The sequence below is a fragment of the Castanea sativa genome, chromosome 1, assembly GCF_040712315.1.
Source record: "Castanea sativa cultivar Marrone di Chiusa Pesio chromosome 1, ASM4071231v1".
Lineage (NCBI taxonomy): Eukaryota > Viridiplantae > Streptophyta > Magnoliopsida > Fagales > Fagaceae > Castanea > Castanea sativa.
The window spans coordinates 80456667-80480505 of NC_134013.1; the positions used below are offsets into that span (position 1 = coordinate 80456667).

General features: G+C 34.4%; 1 protein-coding gene across 9 annotated transcripts; it reads right to left on the reverse strand.

Annotated features, from left to right (window-relative positions):
• Positions 1 to 69: 69 nt before the first annotated feature.
• Positions 70 to 22534, reverse strand: LOC142621650 (uncharacterized). Of its 9 annotated transcripts, none has more exons than XM_075794969.1 (10): positions 22343 to 22534; positions 21685 to 21736; positions 19736 to 20209; positions 16578 to 17840; positions 15343 to 15474; positions 2130 to 2311; positions 1409 to 1619; positions 901 to 1138; positions 665 to 815; positions 70 to 565 (listed from the first exon to the last, which is right to left on the reverse strand). In XM_075794969.1, exons 4-10 carry the CDS (start codon positions 17689 to 17691, stop codon positions 257 to 259), a joined length of 2337 nt encoding a protein of 778 aa, XP_075651084.1. In that variant the 5' UTR covers positions 17692 to 17840; positions 19736 to 20209; positions 21685 to 21736; positions 22343 to 22534; the 3' UTR covers positions 70 to 256. The 9 variants fall into 9 exon arrangements, with proteins under 9 accessions (XP_075651084.1, XP_075651083.1, XP_075651078.1 ...); XM_075794968.1 differs by having other exon boundaries at positions 19736 to 20222; XM_075794963.1 differs by having other exon boundaries at positions 19736 to 20643.
• Positions 22535 to 23839: the final 1305 nt, after the last annotated feature.

A 23839-nucleotide genomic window follows, 5' to 3' on the forward strand; every position in this document is an offset into this window, starting at 1 on the left:
TCTTATGTCACTTCTTCGAGAAAGTGCTCTGCATGCATGTCTCTATACGTAGCTGTAAAAAGATGCACATGATAATATTCTGTATTCCTATGTATTACGCTTTGTTCAAAGAAAGAACAATCAAATTTATGGGGTCTTTATCTCAAAAAAAAAAAAAAAAAAAAATTTATGGAGTCTACAACAAGAAGACCAGTACAGAGAACTATTGAAAACAATAATCTCTTTAGTATATCATCTCCCAAAAACACCATCTTGGTCATCGTCCACTTATTTGGGAAATTGATGAATCATAAACTGAACAACTTCCTTGCTCTGACGTAGATCTGCCCGTTACTTTTTCATCAATTTGTGTTGAAAAAGCTGGCCTTTTAGGGGTAGAGATAGCACCAATATCATTTTTGAGCATTGAATAAACTTCCAACATTGTTGGTCTATCCACTGGATTTTCCTGAACGCATAACAGAGCTACTTGCAAGCATGTTATGAGTTTGCAAGATGAAGAGGAATCATCCAGCGATGGATCAATAAAATCCATGCCTTCACCTACTATCCACTTCTCATACGCCTGAAATCATTCAGCATTATTCATCTTTATATTTCAAAAACCTCATTTTTGGAGTTGCAGCAAGTTAAATCAAAAGAAAAGTTTAATGGAGTTGCTTACATATTCTAGAAGGGTCAAAGTTTCACGCGTGCCATAAAAACATGAATTCCTCTTGCCACTTATGATTTGCAGAAGTAGAACTCCAAAACTATAGACGTCATACTTCATGGAGTACACACCTTTTCTAACATATTCTGGAGGAACATAGCCACTGTATTGCATATAAAATAGCAGTGCTGAGAGGTTAATAACAAGGGAAATACAACTGAGAAATCATCCAAAAGCTTAGCGCTTACTAGGTTCCAACAATCCGGTCTGTGTTTGCTTCATGTTCATCTTTTCCAAAAAGTTTAGCCATCCCAAAATCTGATATCTTTGGATTCATATCTTTGTCCAGTAAAATGTTGCTAGCTTTAAGATCTCGGTGAATTATTGTAAAATTTGAATATTCTTGAAGATATAGAAGCTCCTGAGTAATCCCTTCAATGATGTGAACACGCTTTCTCCAATCTAACACATGCTGTCTAATTGGATCTGCATAGAATTAAGTCTGTGAGCAGTTATTATCACACATAAAATACTTAACAAACTATTGAAAATGCACTCAAGCAAAACATCGTGGGCTTTCACATCTCCATAAGCTTAGATTGTCATATTTGCTTCACTCAGGATTGAATAATAGTGGCATCAAACCAAAATATCTACTGGATATATAGACCCATTTAGGATTAAGAAATATAACATAAATCTCAGACCCACAAATATATGAAATGATTAACTATAATTGGTACAAAATGTACATACCATATAGGTAGAGATCCAAGCTTTTGTTTGGCATGTACTCATAGATTAGCATTTTTTCATCACCCTCTATACAAAATCCCAGAACTCTAACTAGATTTATATGTTGAAGTCTTGCAGTAAGAGCAACCTCATTTGCGAACTCCTCATGTCCTTGTGTAGATGTTTTAGAAAGTCTCTTCACTGCTATTTCCTGTCCCCTTGGTAATATACCCTGGCAAATTCACACACACCGTTTGCAATGTCCGTGAAGAATAAGCCACATTTACACTAGCTCCCTCGACAAAAATTGTATAATATGTATATACTCATCTTAGAAATAGTGAAAGTATTGCTAATTTGGAGTGTGGACAGCATACTCTTATTCTGCTTTCAATTTGTGGTGCAGTGATTGGTTCTCTCTTGATCTTGCGTGGTTTGAATGGGTTGTCAATCATTCTAGACTCAACTTTTTAAGAGCTTGATTTTTTTTTTTCATCTGTAAAGCAGGCTAGTGTTGCTCAAGGGATGAGGGTGTAAAACATAAAGAGAAGTTAAAAGCTCTCAAGTCCCTTCAAACTTTTCCTGAACTCCAAGAACCTACATAAGCTACTCTTTACTATAATAGCTAAACCTTAAACTACTTGAATCAATTAACATTTGTTTCACGAAAACCTACATACCCTACATTTTTTTGTCAATGTTTTCCCTTTCATATAAAGAATAAGAACAGTCCAGGCATTACCTTGTAAACAGGGCCAAAACCACCCTCTCCAAGCTTGTTGGCACTTGAGAAGTCATTTGTAGCTACTTTGATGGTGGAAAGGCTGAGTGCTTTCGGATTAGGATCATTGCTGTCAAGATTTTCAGAATCTAATGTATTGTTTACCGGCTGAGATGCACTTCTGTTTTCTAAAATTATCATGCCTGCAACAAAAATTGGAAAAAGAAGAAAGAAAAATCATTAATCTTAATATCATACTAAAGAGAGACGCTCTGTTAATAAGTAGAAAGTTTCTGCATATTGGTTTGAGAGAAGATTACATTGTGTACATGTATATATAGGAAAGAATCTACAACATAGAGGAAAGGTCAGACCAATCCCTATAATTATTGGCTCCTAACTGATACAAATCAATCTCTGGAATCATGGGATAGATGGGCTGAGAATCTAGTGCTGAAAAAAATCTAGACTAATCAAGGCAGCCAAGCAAGTCTGGAAAACACTCAACAGCATCCCCATCTCCATCCCCCGGGAAACTAATGGAGAGTGAATGCACCACTAGTTTGTTGCGAAGTAGAAGGAAACGAGAGGAAACCAATCCCTTCGTGAAGATCTTTGTAGTCTGATTTTCAATAAGAACAAGTTGCCCTTTAAGAGTAGTGATGAGATCATGAATGAAATGATAATCTACCTCGATGTGTTCTGTGTGATCATGAAAATACTGGATGAGCAGCAATACAAGTAGCATTGATGTTGTTATAGTAGAGAAGGCAAGGATCCTGGATGGAGACTTGGAGTTCACATAGCCCAATTTGCATCGGAGAAGGCATGTAATGTGAGAGAAGAGCATGGCTTGAGGTGGATGCCAAGGTCAATGGTGCCTTAGATATATCAAAGCATCTGCTTCACAGCCTGTGGCTGTAAGTGCACAGTGGTGGAAGAATGCATGGACTGGTAAGCTTAATTTAATTGCATAAATGATATCAGGCCAAGTCATCATTAGGTTTTGAAGTTAGCCCAATTTGCTTGTATAAGGAGGGATAAGATAATGTCACCTTCACATAGTGAAAGCTTGGAGACAATTGAAACTGGTGTGGAGCAAGGTTCGGCCTCTAACATGGATGTTCATGCAAGGAGAGTGGGCCTACTTGGATTGAGAAAGGTGAAATCCTGTTGAAGTGTGCTTGGCTTCAATGCCTAAAAAATAGTGTAGATTATTAAGATTAGTGTTCTTAAATCCTATTGTATGATGCTATGTATGTTATTATGTATGACATTATGTATCACTTAATATTGTATTTAATAAAGTTGTTTTATTATTATCTGAAATAATAGTAACATGAATATTGAGGTATTATCATATAGTCCATAAGATGCATAGTATGTGATTTATGTGAAAAGTCAAAGAAGATATAAATCATAAGTTCTTTGTAAACTCAGAATTGTAGTTCGTAGTCGGTGATGAAATTGAGCTTTTCATTTGCAAAGACTATAACATATTAACTAAGATGATTTGTCTTGATCATGGAAATGAAGATTTCTAGTTGGTATGTTGATATGTTTTAAGAGTTAAAACATATTGAACTGGACCGGTATGAGATTTATTATTCTCCTAACGACTGTCAAATGAATAATAAATTCACGACTTATATTTGCATGAATTCTCAATCTTGAGAATAATGGACTTGATCATAAAGTGTGGGTTGCTTTAATATATCAGGAGTGTGGTCTAAAGAAACGATCAAAATCTCAGTATGTTAGGTAACCACATTTAGTGTTGACGGAACACATATCTTCAAGATGGAATTCATAGACTCTTAACAGAGATACAAAATATTATCTTGAAATAAGTTTAATGGTTTTGTTATTCAGAATGTTAGACCTAACTACTTTAGTAAATTGTTACTAGAGTATATATTTATGAAATTGGATTTTATAAATATATGATGAATAACTTAAATGATTAAACCGGGTACTCAAGGATAAGATGTAGTAATTTACAAAGTGGTAGTCTACATTCATGACTTTGTATTACTACGAATATTTTATGAAGGGGTTGCATGTATAATAAAGTTTTGGGATATAATTTATAGATAAGGCTTAGAGTACAACTATATTTATATAGTGGTATTAAATATAGTTAATGGTAACTTTAGTCTTGCCAAGAGTTGACAGAAAAGCCCAAGACCCATTGGAGCTACTGTCTTATTGATCCCTTTTAGTCCCACTCCAAGCCACATACCAAAGCCCAATTGGAAAGGCCCACAAGGTCAGTCCAATTAGATATCAGTTAGATACAAAGGGAGAAACATATAGAAATTTCTGTAGAGAATTGAATAAACACTATTGCGAAGTGGTGTAAGAAGTGTTAGACACTTTGACATTCTCCCTTTGGAACTGATTGAGAGACCACACATCTTGGGCATTAGTGGAATTGGAGTGAAGATCAAAAGTATTTCCAAGTGCTTCCGATCTTCGTTTTGAAATTCAACACACCAAGGCACGCTCTCTTGTTCTTGAATTTTGAAACTTACATAATGCATATTATCGATTGTGAATGAAGTAGATCTGTTAAATTTTCGCTACGTATGTTTTATATGAGATTCAAACCATGTTTAATCCTATTATCCTACAATTGGTATCAGAGCGGTCTTCAATTTCCAATTTGCATAACATGTTTTGTGAGTTTTGGAATCAAGAATAATAATTTCATAATGGTAGAAAGTTATTTAATTGATTTTCTTCATGGTGATTGATATTATGTTTTGATGAAAACTGAAATTGATGTTATGATGTTGTTTAAGTTTGATATTAAGTATGTTAATTTGAACTTTAATGCTATAACATCAATGGAAATCAGTTTAGATATCAATCTCTGTCTCTTATGTTCATATGATGGTTGTTTGTTCATGAAAAAACCGTTGAAAACTGCCTTAGAGAAAACCTAGAAATTCGAGTTTCACGAGTTTCGATCGATTGAAAATCACTTCCGATTGATCAAGTGAAACAGTGATCAGGTTTTTTAAATTGATTGATTTTCGATTGCTAGTCGATCAATTGAATTTGTTGTTTCGATCGATCGAGAGGCGATCGAGTATCAATCGAACAAGTCAGATGGTCAAGTTCGAATTTTTTAATTTTTTCGATCGATCGAGGGCACATTTGATCGATCGAAAGAAAGAATATCATAATTTTTTTCTAAGTGTTTTCACATGTATAAAGAGCTAGGTTATGTATAATTAGCTTATGCATATTTTATATTTAAAAACCTTTATACTAAAACATCTAGTGGGAGAGAGATACAAAGGTTGGATCTCACGGCCTCCATTGTTGGTTCATAGTAGTGTGAAATATATATTTTGTCTTTGCCTCGAGCTTAGCATTCCATGTGGAGAGTATTTATTTCATGGTCCTACAAGATTGGATTTCTTAGTTTATAGTGGTTTGATCAAACGTCTTGTTTTAGCTTCGAGTTTTGCATTCCATGCGGAGGGTGTTTTATCATGGTACTACAAAATAAGCCTGTTAAAGGGATGAAATGTGGCTACACATAATTCTAGACTATGGTATACACTAAACTAAGTATTATAGTATCCTCTATGCTGAGTTCTTACTATTATTACTTAGAGGCTAAATTTAAAACGGCATATTATTAGTGTTTGATAAGAGTTATCATGATAGCACTAATAATGAGAATAGTTCTTAATCAATCATAATATTTAATGTTCACCCTATGCTGAGGGATAATGAATAAAGGATTGGGTTGTCGTTGCATATATTATTTTATGGTTTTATTAAGGTTCCATATTATATACTTATATGCTAAATTGATAGTGTCCAATTTACTTATCATATTCATGTTTATTGTTTTCAGATTTGAACATGGCATCATTTAGCTCACTTGTTTCTATTCTCAATCAAAATAAACTGACTGAATCCAACTATGTTAACTGGAAAAGAAATTTGGACATTGTTTTACTAGTTGAAGAGCACAAATATGTCCTTACTCAACCATGTCCTAGCTTTCCTTCATTAGATGCTCCTCTTCAGGAAAAACAGCGATATGATTGTTGGCAGAAATCTAATGAAATGGCTAAATGCTATATCCTAGTATCTATCTCAAATGTTCTACAACATTAAATGTAGGATGTAAAACTAGTTTCGGACATTATGCATAGTCTGAAAGAGACGTTTGGTGAGCAAGGCCGTTCAGCAAGGCAAGAAACCGTGAAACAAATTTATAATACCAAAATGGCTGTAGGTACTTCAATTAGGGAGCATTGTCTTACAATGATCTCTAATCTGAATACATTAGAGGTTTTAGGTGCCGACATTGATGGAGAATCCCAAGTGGATATGATACTCTAATAACTACCGGAATCATTTAAGGAATTCAGACTGAATTATAATATGAATAAAAAGGTTTATTTTTTGTCTGAATTAATGAATGAGTTAGTGGTGGCGGAAGGCATCCTTGGTACTTCTAGTGTTGAAGCCAATGTGGGTGAAACTTCTACTTCTCAACCTAAGTCGAAAGGCAAGGGTAAGAAGAAGAAGAAGAAGAAGAAGAAGAAGAAGAAGAAGAAGAAGGACTTCACTAAGCAAGAGGGTAAGCAAATTGCCTTAGGGGTTGTCGACAAAGGAAATAAGCTCAAAGGAAAGTGTTTCTATTGTGGTGAAAAAGGACATTGGAAGAGAAATATTCCAAAGTTTAAGGCTGCCAAGAACAAGGGTATGAAAACTTCTTTTCTTCTTGAAATATATTTGGTACAGAATCCCACGGATTCCTAGTGTGTAGATTCAAGTTGTGCTAATCATATCTGCAATTCTTTGCAGGGGTTTCAGGAGACCAGAAAGCTGAATGAAGGAGAATTGTTTCTTACCTTAGTGGATGGGAGTAGAGTTCCAATTGTAGCTGTTGGTGTTGTTAATTTATGTTTCGAGTCTAGGGTTTTAATATTGCAAGATTGTCTGTTTGTACCTAATGTTCGTAAGAATTTAATTTCTGCTACTTACTTAGGTAAACATGGGTATTGTATTATCCTGAAAGACAATGTTGTAATAAAGAGGATAAAATGTTTATTTGTTCTGACAATATTGTGGATGGTCTTTATATTTTAACTCCTGATAAGCATGAATTATACAATTCTGAATTAGATAATAATTCACATGCGAAATCATTAAAAAGAAAGTTTCCTTCTACTAGTGAAGCTTATCTTTGGCATTTACGTTTGAGTCATATTAATTCAAACAGAATTCAAAGACTTATCAAAGATGGACTCTTAGGGCCCATGGACTTTGATAAATTTTCAGTTTATGAATCTTGTTTGGAAGGTAAAATGACCAAACGACATTTTAATGCAAAAAGTAGAAGAGCTCAAGATTTGCCAGAACTAGTACATTCCGATGTATGTGGTCCTAAGTCAATCCAAGCAAGAGGTGGTTATGAGTATTTCATCACCTTCACTAATGATTACTCTAAATTTGGTTATGTGTACCTAATGAAACGAAAGTCCGAAACTTTTGACAAGTTCAAAGAGTTTAGGGCTGAAGTTGAGAATCAATTGGGTAAACGTATAAAGGTCATTTGATCTGATTGAGGTAGCGAATACCTTCTTGGGGATTTCAAGGATTGCCTAATTCAAAATGAGATTATATCCCAGTTAACTGCACCTGGAACTCTACAACAAAATGGTGTAGCAGAAAGAAGGAATAGGACTCTTTTAGATATGGTTAGATCCATGATGAGTTATTCGACTCTATCAATTTCTTTTTGGAGATATGCCTTAAGTACTGCAATGTATCTTCTGAATTAGTACCTTCGAAGTCTGTTCTTAAAACATCTGTAGAGTTGTGGAATGGACGTAAGCCTAATATGAGACATTTTCATATTTGGGGCTGTCCAGCACATGTATTAAAAGGAAAGTCGGACAAGTTACAGTCTAAAATAGAAGTTGTTTTCTTTGTAGGGTATCCAAAAGGAACAGTTAGAGGTTTATTCTATAGTCATAAGGATAATAAAGTGTTTGTTAGCACAAATGCCAAATTCTTGAAAAATGACTATATGAATAATTTTACTCCTAGAAGTAGAGTTGTTTTAGCTGAAATGAATGAACCTGCAATTAAACAACCAATAGATGAAACTAAGGATGATGTGGCTGTATTAGATACACCACAAGATACTACTCATGAAATGTCTAGTACATAAGAGCCTCGTCGTAGTGGGAGAATTGTTCGGTCTCCTATGAGATTCATAGGTTTGGGAGAAACTTATAAAACTATCTCAGAAGAGACTGAATCGGATCCTTACACTTATAATGAAGCAATAAATGATATAGATGCATATCATTGGCTCCAAGCTATTAAATCTAAACTGAAATTTATGTATTCCAATTATGTATGGGATCTTGTAGAGGCGCCTAACGGCATTAAATATGTTGGTTGCAAATTGGTTTACAAAAGGAAGAGAGGGATAGATGGAAAGGTTGAAACCTTTAAAGCAAGACTAGTGGAGAAATGGTATACACAAAAGGAAGGCATTGACTATGATGAAACTTTTTCGCCAATAATCATGCTTAAATCTATCAGAATTCTCAAATCTATCAGAATTCTCTTATCTATTGGTGCTCATTTTGATTATGAGATTTGACAAATGGATGTCAAGGCTGTATTTCTTAATGGCAATCTTGAAGAAGAAATCTATATGATGCAATCGGAAGGTTTCATAGTAAAGAACCAAGAGCATATAGTATGCAAGTTGAAAAGGTCCATTTATGGACTTAAGCAAGCATCTAGGTCATGGAACATCAGATTTGATCAGGCAATCAAATCATTTGGTTTTGAACAAAATCTGGATGAACCATGTGTATACAAGAGACATCAAGACAAAGTAGTAATGTTTCTAGTGCTTTATGTTGATGATATTCTACTCATTGGGAATGATATATGGCTAATGTTATCAGTAAAGGTTTAGTTGTCTAGCCAATTTGATATGAAGGACTTGGGTGAAACTAACTATATTCTAGAGATTAAGTTTTGGCGAGATCGAAAGAATAAGATGTTAGATTTGTCACAAGCTGGATATATAAATAAGGTTCTAGAACGGTTTAACATGCAAAATTCCAAGAAATGATTACTTACTTTTGGACATGGAGTTCCTCTGTCTGATGACCAAATGCTTAAGACTCAAGAGGAAGAATATTTGATGAGACAAGTTCTCTATGCTTCTGCTGTGGGAAGTCTCATGTATGCCATGCTTTGTACTAGACTGGATATTTGTTATTCAGTTGGTATGGTCGGCCGATATTAATCAAATCCAGGACCTAAACATTGGCAAGCTGTAAAGTATATTCTCAAGTATCTTAGGAGAACAAGAGATTATATGCTTGTTTACCAGTGTGATGATTTGATTTCCATTGGCTATACAGATTTAGATTTTCAGTCGAATCTAGATTTCAGAAATCCACATCGGAATGTGTTTTCACCTTGGGAGGTAGAGCCATAAGTTGGAGGAGTGTTAAGCAGTCTTGTATTGCTGACTCCACCATGGAAGCCGAATATGTTGCTGCTTGTGAGGCGGCAAAGGAGGTTGTTTGGCTCAAGAAATTCCTTTCTGATCTTGGTGTTATGAGAATTGAGCAAATTCCTATTACATTGTTTTACGACAATAGTAGAGCTGTTGCATAATCCAAGGATCCAAGGAATCACAAGAAAGAAAATCACATAGAGAGAAAGTATCACATCATTCGAGATATTGTTACTCGTGGAGATGTGGTAGTAGCAAAGATTGATGGTGCAAAGAATCTAGCGGATCCCTTTACCAAAACCTTGCCTCAAAGGACTTTTGAATCACATTTGGAGGAGATGGAAGTTAGATTAGTGCACAATAGTCTTTAGTGCAAGTGAGAGATTGTAGGATTAGTACTCTTAAATCCTATTGTATGATACTATATATGTTATTATGTATGACTTAATGTTGTATTTAATAAAGTTGTTTTATTATTATCTGAAATAAATATAACATGAATATTAGGATATTATCATATAATCCATGAGATGTATAGTATGTGATTTATGTGAAAAGTCACAGAAGATATAAATCACAAGTTCTTTGTAAACTCAGAATTGTAGTTCGTAGTCAGTGATGAAATTAGGATTTTCATCTACGAAGACTATAACATGTCAACTAAGATGATTTGTCTTGATCATGGAAATTGAGATTTCTAGTTGGTATGTTGATATGTTTTAAGAGTTAAAACATATTGAACTAGACTGGTGTGAGATTTATTATTCTCCTCACGACTGTCAAATGAATAATAAACTCACGACTTATATTTGCATGAATTCTTAATCTTGAGAGAATAATGGATTTAATCATGAAGTGTGGGTTGCTTTAATATATCAAGAGTGAGGTCTAAAGAAACGATCAAAACCTCAGTATGTTGGGCAACCACATTTAGTGTTGATGGAACATATATTCTCAATATGAAATTCATAGTCTCTTAATGAAGATACAAAATATTCTCTTGAGATAAGTTTAATGGTTTTGTTATTCAGAATGTTAGGCCTAACTACTTTAGTAAATTGTTGCTAGAGTATATATTTATGAAATTGGATTTCATAAATATATGATGAATAACTTAAATGATTAAACCGGGTACTCAACGATAAGATGTAGTAATTTACAAAGTGGCAGTCTACATTCATAACTTTGTATTATTACGAATATTTTATGAAGGGGTTGCATATACAATAAAGTCTTGGGATATAATTTATAGATAAGGCCTAGAGTGAAACTATATTTATATAGTGGTATTAAATATAGTTCATGGTAACTTTGAACTTATCAAGAGTTGATAGAAAAGCCCAAGGCCCATTGGAGCTAGTGTCTTATTGATCCCTTTTAGTCCCATTCCAAGCCATATACTAAAGCCCAATTGGAAAGGCTCAAAAGGCTAGTCCAATTAGATAATCAATTAGATACAAATGGAGAAATATACAAAAATTTCTGTAGAGAATTGAATAAACATTATTGCGAAGTGGTGTAAGAAGTTTTAGACACTTTGACATTCTCCCTTTGGAACAGATTGAGAGACTACACATCTTGGGCGTTAGTGAAATTAGGGTGAAGATCAAAAGTATTTCCAAGTGCTTCCGATCTTTGTTTTGAAATTCAACACACCAAGGCACGCTCTCTTGTTCTTGAATTTTGAAACTTACATAGTACATGTTATCGATTGAGAATGAAGTAGATTTGTTAAATTTCCGCTGCGTATGTTTTATATGAGATTCAAACCATGTTTAATCCTATTATCCTACATAGATCACCCAAGTCCTTCATGGCAAATTGTTGATTATTAAAATGAATGAACGATTAAAGAATGGATGAACAAATGCCAGTTAGGATAATGTCGTCAACATAGAGAAGGAGAATCATGATGCTAGCCAAGGATCGAACGAGAAGCAGGCTAGAGCCAGCCCTACTACATATAAAGCCATGATAAAGGAGAAAGGCACTGAATCTCTAACACTAGGCTTGCGAACTTGTTTTAGGCCACAAATGGCCTTACGAAGGCGACAAACATGAGTGAAGGATGAGGAGTCACAAAACCCCCGAGGTTGTTCAATATAAACTTCTTTAAAAAGCACGCCATGGAGAAATGCATTTTTTATAGGCGTAAATGCACTTTTATTCCCTATATTTTGACTTTTTTTCATTTTAGTCCCTACATTTTATTTTTGCCACTTTTAGTCCCAAAACCAATTAACGCAGGACATTTAAGTCCTTGAAGCACCATTCTGTCAGTTAATTAACAGGAAAAGCTGACGTGGCTGACGTGGGTATTAAAATATTATTAAAAAATTATTTAACATTTTTTAAATGCCAAATTTTTTTTAAAAAATTACTCAATTTTTATTAAAAAAATAAAAAAACAAAACAAACAAAAAAAGTTATTTTCTTTCAAACAAAAATTTTACTTTCTTTTAATTAAAATGAATTTTTTTTATTCCATTTTTTTTTCCAGAACATGTTGATGTTCTTTATGTTTTTCCTTTCTTGTACTTTCTTATTATTATTATTATTTTTTCAGAAGAACATGTTCATGCTCTTTGTGTTCTTCCGTATAATTAATCTCGAGCAAAACACAAACCCTAAACCCAGATCCTAACCAAACCCCAAACCCATATCCCCAGTAAAGCAAACCTTTGCCTTTAAACCCATAAATTTTCTTGGCAAACAAACACAAAAAAAAACCCCAAATCACCACCACCGAATCAAAGAGCATGAAAATCAAACCCAAGCAAAAGAGCAAAAACCCAGCAACCAGCAAAGCACCACCACTAAATCAAATCATCCACTACCACATCAACGAAACCACTCCTAAAAAATACATTGCAATCCGAAGCCCAAACCAACAAGAAACCCAACCAATGATCACTGATCTAACCAACCAACCAACTACTCCTGCAATCTGAAACCCACACGAACAGATTAGACCACCAGTCACCACCACTATCACCGATCAGTCTCTCAAGCCACTACAACCCACACCAACATCAAACCCATCCAACGATCCACCCCCAACGACCACCGGACCAAACACCACTTCACAACCATTGATCCGAGAGATAGCTTTAGAGATTTTTCCAAATCCACGATCTGAGATAGAGACTTTAGTGCTTGAGAGCTTTAGAAAGATGAAAGAGAAAGGGAGATTTTGGTCTAAGAAAGAAATCTTTAGAGATTTTTGTTTGGGTAAGCAAACCCAGATCTACGATCTCTTGCTTCTCAACCCAGCAAACCCACTGACCAGCGGTTGTTGTTGTACGCAGCCGTTTAATGGGTTTTGTTGATTTCGTTGTGCTTGTAAATGTCTTTGTGGGTTTCGTTTTATGGGTTTCGTTGTGTTTGTAAATGTCTATGGGCATGTCTTTGTGTTTGTAAATCTAATTGATTTTATGAGTTTTGTTGCATTTTATGGGTTTTGTTGCTAAGGAAATACAAGAAAAGAGAAAAAAAAAAAAGATTTTTTAAATTTCTGGGCAAGGTTTGTTAGGAAGAAAATGAAGAACATGATTAAAGGGGAAGAACACATGTTCTAGATTCTTCATGTTCTTCCCTAAAAAAGAGAAACAAAATTAATTTAATTTTCTTTTAAAAAAAGCAAAGAAAGTCATAAATTTTATTATTATTTTATTGCTTCGTCAGTTTTTCCGTTAGTTTGGTGACGGAATAGTGCTTTAAGAACTTAAATGTCTTGCGTTAATGAGTTTAGGGACTAAAAGTGGTAAAAATAAAATGTAGGGACTAAAATGAAAAAAAAGTCAAAATGTAGGGACTAAAAGTACATTTATGGCTTTTTTATATTAAGTTGCTGAATGGGCCAATGAAGGGTGAGGGAGAGTGATAGAACTATGCGGATAGTGACTGGCTTCACTACCATATTAAAGGTTTCTATAAAGTCCACAGCTTCTTGTTAATTATAGCACTTGGCAACAAGATGAGCTTTATACCTTTCAATGGGGCCATTCGACTTCTTCTTAACTTGATAAACCCCTTTGAAGCCAAGAATGTTCATAGAGGGATGATGAGGGACAAGGGACCAGGTACTATTTGAAAGGAGTGTATTGAACTCATGTTACATAGTAGCACACCATTTGGGGTTCTTAGAGGCCTAATGATAGATTGCAGGCTCAATTTTAATGATTCATATAATTTATTTTCTATCAAAAAATGGAAAAGCTCACCTAAGCTCACTATTTGCTTCTTCAAAAAGCACTAGAAAAGCGTCCCTGAGGCAAGCTTCACTAAATGAGTTTCGCTTCGACCAAGCGAAGCACTTAGAGCTTAAGGCTTTGAGCTTTAAGCGCCCTTATGTGCACTTTTAACGACATGGGTATTTATAGGTAAGAATCTACAACCTAGAAGGAAAGGTCAGACCAATCACTATTATCAGTGTAAGGTTGAAATTTATCAACCACTGTGTTAGCTTTATTTTGTGCCAATTTGCTTGTAATTCAGCACTTAGAAACCCTGTATTTAGGTGGAATTCATGTAAGGGTAATGTGTGAGAGAGTGTAAAGAAATGCTCAAGAATGTGCAGCAAAGCAGGGACTCGCGGTTGGAGCTTGCGGGTGGCTCGCGGCTTGCAAGCTGCCAGATGATGCACACGAGTGAAACATGCTGAGAAGGTGAACAGTCACGCCAGCTGTAGCACTAGCACTACGGGACAAAATGTCCAATCTGGCCATTTTGTTTGCTCGCAACTTGAACTCGCGACTCAATTAAGTCGCGAGGTTAAGTAGCCAGCTAGCCCTATTTGGGAAAATCTGACTCTTTGCATTCCTTTCTCACCTCAGTAAAAATACCCCTTATACCCACGAAATGTAGAGAGTTTCCAAAGAGAATTTTGAGAGAGAAACTCTAGAGAAAAACAAGATTGACTCATCCATAATCTTCATATAGAAACTCTTCAAATTCCTCTACTCTCTTCCTCTCCATTGTTACATCCTTGAGAGGTTTATTACCAAAACATTTTCTCACCATACCCATATCTGTGAGAAGGTTGTTTGGTACTTTGGGAAGCAGTTAAGAAGGGACCAATTTCATATTGGTTGATGCTATGGGCCGTAGTGGAATTCGGTAAACTAAAGAAGAAATAAGTTCGGTGCAACCTCGTTGGAGTAGGAGCTTGGAGGGCTTAAGTACACTGGGTAGATTAGACTTAGAGGGTCTTCTGTTGTCCATGTATCCCAACTACATTCTTTAGTGGATTATTGACCGCTTGGAGGGCGGCGGAGAGGTTTTACACCGAGGACTTCGGTTTCCTCTTCGATAACACATAGTTGTGTTGTCCCTGTGTTTGCATCTCTCTTCCCTTAATTTTTGCCATTTAACTTCTGCTGTGGATATGATTTTAATTGGTTTAGATTGTGTTATCAATTCTGTTTTAATTTATTTACATTTTTCGCACGTACATTGTTTGTTTATAAGCTTGGATTGGTAATTTGTATTTTGGGGGTCTGAACGTTCAAAGGTGTTTTTACACGTTTTTGAACTTTCAATCAGTTCCTAATTGATATAAATCAAATCACTTAAATATATCAAATCTCTAGAATCATGGGATAGATGGCAGAAATTAAGGCTAATCAAGGCAGCTTGGAACTCACTTAATGGAAATGCTCTTCAATATCATGTTATTACAGGTGAAGTATTACAGTTGAAGATACTTACCTTTTGACTTCAGTACTCTGTCTCGTATGTAATACATCATGAAGGCTAGAATGATAATGATTAAAGCTGTCGGAAGCATAATTATCAACAGTAATCTTCGCTTTTTTTCTGGACCATTATCTTCCTCTTGAGCTGTCAATGCAATCCAGTACTTAAATCAACATCTCTCGTTGAAATCAATAAAATTATTGCACCTAGATTTCACTAAGTTCTTCAACATTGTACTGAGAAAAAAAAAAAAATAGAAGACACCTTCTATAAATTTTTTTACAAAACTAGCATTTAAGAAGGACGCATAAAATAAGCAGAAGAATCTTCCGACCCTCCCCGCTTTATGGCAACTCTAACAACAACAACAACAAAAAAAAAAAAAAAAAAAAAGGATTGGAAGAAAAAAAAAAAACATAACAAGAGGGTTAGTCTCAAACTTGGTTGAAGATACTTGAGTTGGACGCAAGCACTCTGTTAGATGTCTAACAGAATCGTCTGCATTCTGCTAGATAAAGAGCTTTCATCCAAGATGAAAGTGTGATAGAATTTTTATTCTCCCTCTAATTTTTAATAATTCTACCGTATATGATCAGATTCTTAAGGCCAATTAAGGACTTAATATTTGCTTCATTCAAGCTTAGCAATTCTGACAAGCTGGCCAATTACATTGTCACAAGCATTAAGGCTAGGCTCAACAGCTGCTACTTGGTGCACAAGTGAGACAAACACAAATGAGTGGAAGGATGATTCTTGTACAGCACTGGCATCAATGTGGCAGAGATATTGTGATGTTTGTAAGACAGCCTATAGGGATGATTATACCCTCTTGGTATAAGAAATGTGAGGTAAATGAAACATGAACAAAAATACAAAGCATGATGAACAGGTTTGTTCCTGAGGGTCCCCATTTGGTACAACTTACCTTTTGGAGTTTTTTGTTTTTGGTTTGAAAATGGGATTGTTTGAAAATACTGTTACTAGAAATAAAGTGAAGATTTTATACTTTGAAAAGGTGCAGATTGAAACCACTTTTGCCAAACGGGCCCCTTCACTTATTGTAGCAAAAATGTATTACGATGAGTAACCTACTTTGTGGGCACTTGCATGAAAATTTTCCCTTTTGTTTTCTTCCATCTCTAAATAAACAGATTCACAGAACGAAGTTGTAGAAGGATTTGTAATGTGAATTCATGGACTAGTGTTTGGGAAGGACAAAATACAACCATGTAAATTTCAAATGGTACCTGCCTGAGAAAGCATCCAATTATCATCATTGCTGACCAGAAACACATTGTAACCACGTAGATTCTTCTGCTTGGCATAAGAAATCTTAGCTCTGATAGACTCCACATCATCGAAATTAATCCAAGTCGATCCTATAATGCAGTAATTCATAACAAAAGTCGAATTGAATATTGTTTTAGCATTATAACCTCGAATGTACGACTTGATGTACTTGTAACTCATGGATCCATCTGCTGTTTCAGCCCGCCCTGACGATGGTGCACCAATAGCATTCTCTTTGGGATTCACAAGTGTCCAAGCATAGCCATGGTAAGGCAAACCAAAAACCAGCTTGTTTGGTGGAAATCCTTTAGCCAACCACTCTCTTATACCATAATCAGTGTTCACATTGCTTGATGGATCATATAAAACAGCATGAGCATGAATAAATTTCTCATTTAAGGGCAGATGATAGTCATATGCCACAACATGTGCCCAATCCATATTTCTTTGTATTGAGCCAATTGGGTAACTCCCAAATTCAAAACTTGGTAAGTAATAAAGGGCCATCGTCAATATCAATTTTGACTCGCTCGAGTTTCTTAACTCAGAATCCACAGCAGCTCGCCATTCATCCAACAGAATTCCCATATTGGTCATATCGGAGGCAGTGTTAGGCCAAAGCCAAAATAAGTCTATGCCTTGAAATCCATATTGCCTTGCAGTTTTTATTGAGGATTCAATGAAAGACTTTCTGTAAGAAGATTGGTTAAGCATTGAAGACAATACTGAAGAATTAACTTTCTCACCCAATATGGCTTTAGCAGTTGTAGCTTGTCCATTCCAGATAGATAAAAGTGTGATAACTGATGGGTTCTTACTTTTGACAATGTTGGTGAAGCTAGAAAAGTATTGTTCCTGCTCTAGGGGAATGGAAAGCTGGTAGGTGGTGGAGCTGACATAAGCAAAGGCACATATAAGGTGTGTAAACAGGGCAGAATTTATGTCAGGAATCGGGGATTCACTGCTAGCATACCAGTAACCAGCTTTAGTCCAAGGTTGAGCAGTACAACAGTGCAATTGATAGGAAAGGATGGAAATGAAGATGAGGAGGATGATAGTCTTGGAATCCATGAAGAGAAATTAAGCTAGTTGATATCTTTTATCAAAAAAAGCCTACATGTGGAAGAAGTTGTGGAATCTTTTTTGATATGGTGAAGTTGCGGAATCTGAATGCACCCAATAAAATAAAGTTGTGGACAATGCAAGCATGTAGAGAAGTCCTGCATACAAAAGCGAATCGTAAGAGGAAACAATTACAAATTATTACATGTGTGAAAGATGGGCAACTTGTATTCTTTTTTACTTTTTTTTTATAATTATTTATAAAATAATCAAAGTTTAAAATGAAAAAAAAAAAAAAAAAATCAGACACATAGTCTATAATTGGGGAAGTAAGAAGGAGAACACAAAAAGTGAGGTAGAAAAATTTTATTCATTGCAAATACAAATTTAGTAGCAAGTTTGTTTTGCTTTAGCCAAGGAAATGAAATGTTTTGGAATTACCGATGTATCATTTCAGGATTACCGTTATTTATGTAATTACATACACATACACACATATATATGTTTAATATGTATTTATGTATGTATTTATATGTTTATAACATAAAATTTAAAATCCACACATTTTATAAGCTTAAATTTTAGTCAAAGTACACTAACCCGATGTATTAGCTTAATAACATGTTTTTTTTTGTAACAGTTTTTATTATTTTTTATTCTACCAGCCGAAACATTAATTCCGATCAAAGCATTCAAAAAATCATTGGTATAATTGGTATAAGACGGTACAACCTGATATTTTATGTGGTACATTGCAGAAAAGTACTAATACCATTTTAATGGTCAGTACGGTATTTATTGCCAGTACAACCAATATCAAGATTTTGAATCTAGTTCGAGATGATCTTTTCAGCTTGGCTTGCGGCAGCACTAGATCGAAGAAGACAATAGCATTGTGAGTTTTCTATTTGGTTCAATAGAATTTGAAATCTAAAAAAAGATCATGTTTTGAAGTTCTCACAAAGAGCTATATAAAACTAATTATGCCAGAGAGAGAGAGAGAGAGAGAGAGATGTGAAAAAATATTTTTAATAAAAATTAGTTATTTTTTATCTAGTAAAGGTTTATAATAGTTTTATATAATGACTCGTGTTCTTAAATGTTGGGGGCTTTTTTTATTATTATTTTTTTTTTTTATCAGATGTTGGGGCTTATTTTAATTGGACTAGACTGACTAGTTATCAAAAGCCTATACTTATTTGGCATTTAATAGCTACATCATTGGTGAATGTGGATAGAAGGGAGCAAGTCTAAATAGTACCTAATGTTAGGGGAGCATATCAAAAATTTGAAATTTTAAGGAAAAAAAACCAAAAGTATTCCAAATTTTAAGATTGCAATTTGCAATTTATTCTAAATTAAATAAAAAATTAATCACAGAATAATAAATAAAAAATATAATCCAGAAGTGTATAAATATTTATATTCACAACTATATAACCAGCAGATTATATATATGTATAGGCCACACATAGATATAATCCCAAAGCAATAAAGATACTGGTGACATAGAGAATGGCCATAAAGTGGAAAGTGAAAGGAAACTCTTTCCAATGAAAAACTACCGCAGCACAAAATTATTCCCACAGGAGCATATCAAAAACTTGAAATTTTAAGGGAAAAAATCAAAGGCATTCCAAATTTTAAGGTTCCAATTTATTCTAAATTAAATTAACAATCAGTCACACAATATATATATATATATATATATATATATATATATATATATATATATATATATATATAATCCCAAAACAAAGATATCGGTGACATAAAGATCGCATGGCCAAAAAATGGAAAATGATTGGAAAAACTTCCAATGAAAAACTATATATATAATCCCAAAACAACGATATCGGTGACATAAAGATCGCATGGCCAAAAAATGGAAAATGATTGGAAAAACTTCCAATGAAAAACTATATATATATAATCCCAAAACAAAGATATCGGTGACATAAAGATCGCATGGCCAAAAAATGGAAAATGATTGGAAAAACTTTCAATGAAAAACTACTACAGCACAAAATTATTAAAAAAGTTAATGACTCACAAAACCTTTGTAACATAGAGCAACCTCTTCAAGCGCCTTGTCTGCCTAGCGGCCCCTAAAGCTCCGGAAACCTTTTCAAGTGATTTCCTCCACAGGCTTCATGCCCGCAATATTCCTGAACTTCTGATACTCCCAAGGATCCTCCCTAAAAGTTTGTTTTAACTTCGCTTGTTTGTTTGAACTTAAAAATGTTTCTTTTTGATCTCTCTACCTTCGAAAATGGCAGATGCTCCTTTTCTCAAAATACCCTCCAATTTTTACACAGCCAGCATCTTCCATAGGACTAATAAACAACACTCACTGCCAAGCATCAAGAGCCTTTCATATCTGTGACTTCAAGGGCAAGAAAAAAAGCCCTACTTTGTATGTAAGATATTATTATGACCATGACATTTTTCTGAATTTTTCATGACAAATTGTCACGCCCCATACCCCAAAGGAGTCCAAAGCATAAGAAATACATCCCAAAGGTACCTGTAGATTTTTCCTTTTTGGAAAACCAAACTATAAGAGATCTTTATTTTCCTTTCATTTCCACAAGATAAGAATAAGTAATCATAAATCTCCACATTACAAGTCAGAACTCTAGAACACATTTATGAATAATAACTAAAAAATCATGTGCCTCCACATAATACATGAAAATATATGACAAAACTTTTGGATTTCACAAAGTCACAATCTTATCAAGAATAAGAAATCTTAATGTTGAGTTTAGGCCTACCACGCCTAAGGCTAACAAACCTCAAGTGACCAACCTTCAATAGAATTAATTAATGTCTCGGTGAACATAGCAAATTCAAGTCACCAACCATTTACATCAAAAGTCTCCAAATTTAACATCCCACTTCAATCATCACCAATAAAGTAAGCTTCATTTCCAAGGTATGGCTAATTACTCTGAAAAACTGTTAGAGGATGAGATGAGCTAAAGCCCAGTAAGTAGTATAATTAATGGGGGTGGGGAAAATGCAGGTTTCATCTTCAATAATAATAATATGACAATAATGATTAAATAATAAAATATAAAGTTTCTCAAAGTAAATACCTTGAAACTATATACTATGATCTGTGAGCACTAACAATATAATTTCTAAAACAATAAAATCTAACATATGACAGTTTATCACAAATATACCACGCTAGCACGTAGATTGGTCAAGGGATCCACTCATTCACAACTAGCATGATATTGTCCTCTTTGATATGCAAACTCTTGGCTCCATGGACAACAACCTCACCCATATCCTTAGGGTTTTTCTCTCCCCCCATGGGCAGCAGAGAGAGCGCGTCAAATAGGACCTCTTTTGCATGTGGTCTTTTGGCCCCATGGACAGCAGCCTCACCCACACACAATCAAGGAACCTCTTTTCCCATGGACAGCAGGGAAGAACGCGTCATCCAAAGTGAAAGGGCACTGACCTAGATTTGATTCCGTTGTCATAAAGACTACGAAAAACAAATTGGGTGATTACCGGGAAATCACATATGGCATGGTGTTAAAACTACATGATGCTCACAAGTTACATTACTTTGAAACACATAGTTTATATCCAAGTAATTTCAGAAAAACCTTAAATAATCTACTTCCACAAAGTTTGTAAGGTTTTCAACTTCATTCTTGCCAAAAAGATTTTCTATCAATTTTTCAAGTACTAAGACAAGATAAGCATCTTTAAATTTTCTAATATACCATAAAATCCATAATTTCCTTATCAAAGATTAAATAAAAAATGCTCATTTTTCCATATCAACAATTCATGCCTTTCCCCAAATGCAATACCAACTATGATGCATTTTTATATATAATAATATGTAATAGAGTTACAACACAACAATTTTAAGAAAACATATATCCATATATAATTTTTCCAAAATGTGCTTGACCCCAAAAACATCATTTATGAAATATGGTTATTTTCCAAAAATCCCATTAAAAAACTACTTACCTTGCAACCACAAAAGCCTAACTCTCCAAGCTCCAAGGAGATTAGCTAGAATCTAAACAATATCAAGTAAACATATCACAATAAGTATAGAGCTTGAAATTGTATCTAGCCACAATTTAGGAATTGCCAAATAAACACTTAATTTGGAAAGCCTAGTGTTTAACCTCATCAATAATACTATATACCACTTCTAAAGTTTCTCAACAAATTGATTCACAAAGCATTAACTCCAATTTATAAAGTTAACCCATTTAATATCATCTCCAATATTATGACTAGATTCCATAAATTTTATACTACATCATTAAGAGACCCATGAAAGCAAAAATCACAATATCCTCCAAGACAAGAAATATAATACTTCAACTAACTCTAAACAAACCTAATGGCAATGGAAAAATTAAATTTACTATCCATCACACATTATAACTTAAAACCCCTAAATTTTTCCACCATACATAAACCTCAAGTAGCCATTTTTAGCACAAAAATATATACCCACTCATCAAATAATTCCACCAATACAAAACCCATACATAAAAACACATAAATATTACTTCTAATGCTCATAAATCACATGAATATCATTATTAAAACTTAGATAAAAATAATCTCAAGTAAAAATGTAAAACCCACCAAAAAAATTAGAAATTTTTACCTCAAATAAAAGATGTGAATGTGCTTATGGGTTCTCAACAATTTTTTGGTAATCTTGCCGGAAAAATGATGGTGGAGATGTGGATTTGGAGTGGGTACCATGGGAGGGGATGGGGGAATATGAGAGAAATGTTTGTGTTGTGTCGAGAGAAAATGAAAAAAGAAAGAAAAGAAATGAAGTGAGCCGGCCAAAGAGAGTAGAGATATTTGTGAGATGAGTTTTGGGGGTTAAATGGTGTAGGTGGGCACATGTGGTCCAAAAAAAGTCTGACCATTTTTTTTTTTTTGATTGGAACGTTACACTAATATCACGAACAGAGAGCTAGGAATATCAAATATGTTATTGATTATGACGTCGACTCATAACTTACAGTCTTCCGTTTTGTTATCTCTCATTAACAACATACCACTTCGGAACATAATTTTTGCTACAAAGTTTGATATCATTTGTTAAAATGATTAATCGTTGTAACGGAAAAAAGTGAAAGATCTATATAAAATAAAAGTGATTGTACGCTACTTATGAATTATAATAGACCATTTCAACAAATTTAAAAAAAAATTATGATAAAAATTGTATCTCTAAATAAGATTTATTGTAAAAAAAAAATGTGAACGTTTTTGTTAAATAATAAGGATACAACTGTTTTTTTTTTTTCAAAATTTGTTAAAATTGTCAACTGTGAATTATAGAAAAATTATATGCCAAGTGAAAATATTGCCCATTACAAACTATACAACTTCGACAAATTAATTACAGAAAGAAATTGTGAAAAAAAGTTCCCTTAGTCTTACGCTTATTGTTGACCAAGCCTAGGCTAAAATTATCTACTTCATTCAGAACAACCACCCATAGTACACAAAAGGAGCTCATCGAAGTATATTGTACGACCGTACCACATCTAAGAGCAACCACATCAGTTCTTCTAAAGTCTTCTAAAATAGAAAAAATTACCAATTTTGCACATTTTGAGGAAAAAAAAACACCCACATCAGTGGGTGTAAAAATGTGCAAAATTGTGCAAATCTATTCATGAGCTACAGTAACCATGTATATTTACACAGTTACTATAGCTTGTTTATCCATTATTTTATTAATTTCCGTTCGCTCTTTTTTTTTCTCTCTCTTCTCCGTACTCAACAAACCCAGTTAACTTCTCGTCTCCTCATCTTCTTCTTTTTCCTCAGTTGCACACAAACACATCCACACAGATAAATCAACAGAGATACACTTGCTCAAAAAAAAAAAAAAAACACACACACACACACACACAGAGACAGATCGGTGCTTGATCGGAACGATTGGTGCTTGATCGGAGCTTGGAGCTCGTGGGTCTTGCCTGTGGATTGTGGATCATGGATTAGAGCTCGTGGATCGTGGATCGGAGCTCGAAGCTCGTGGATCAAGGCTCAGAGCTTGTGGATCGGACCTCAGGAGAGTTGATCGAGAGGGAGAGTGAGAGTTGATCAAAAGGGAGAGATAGGTACAGAGAGAGAG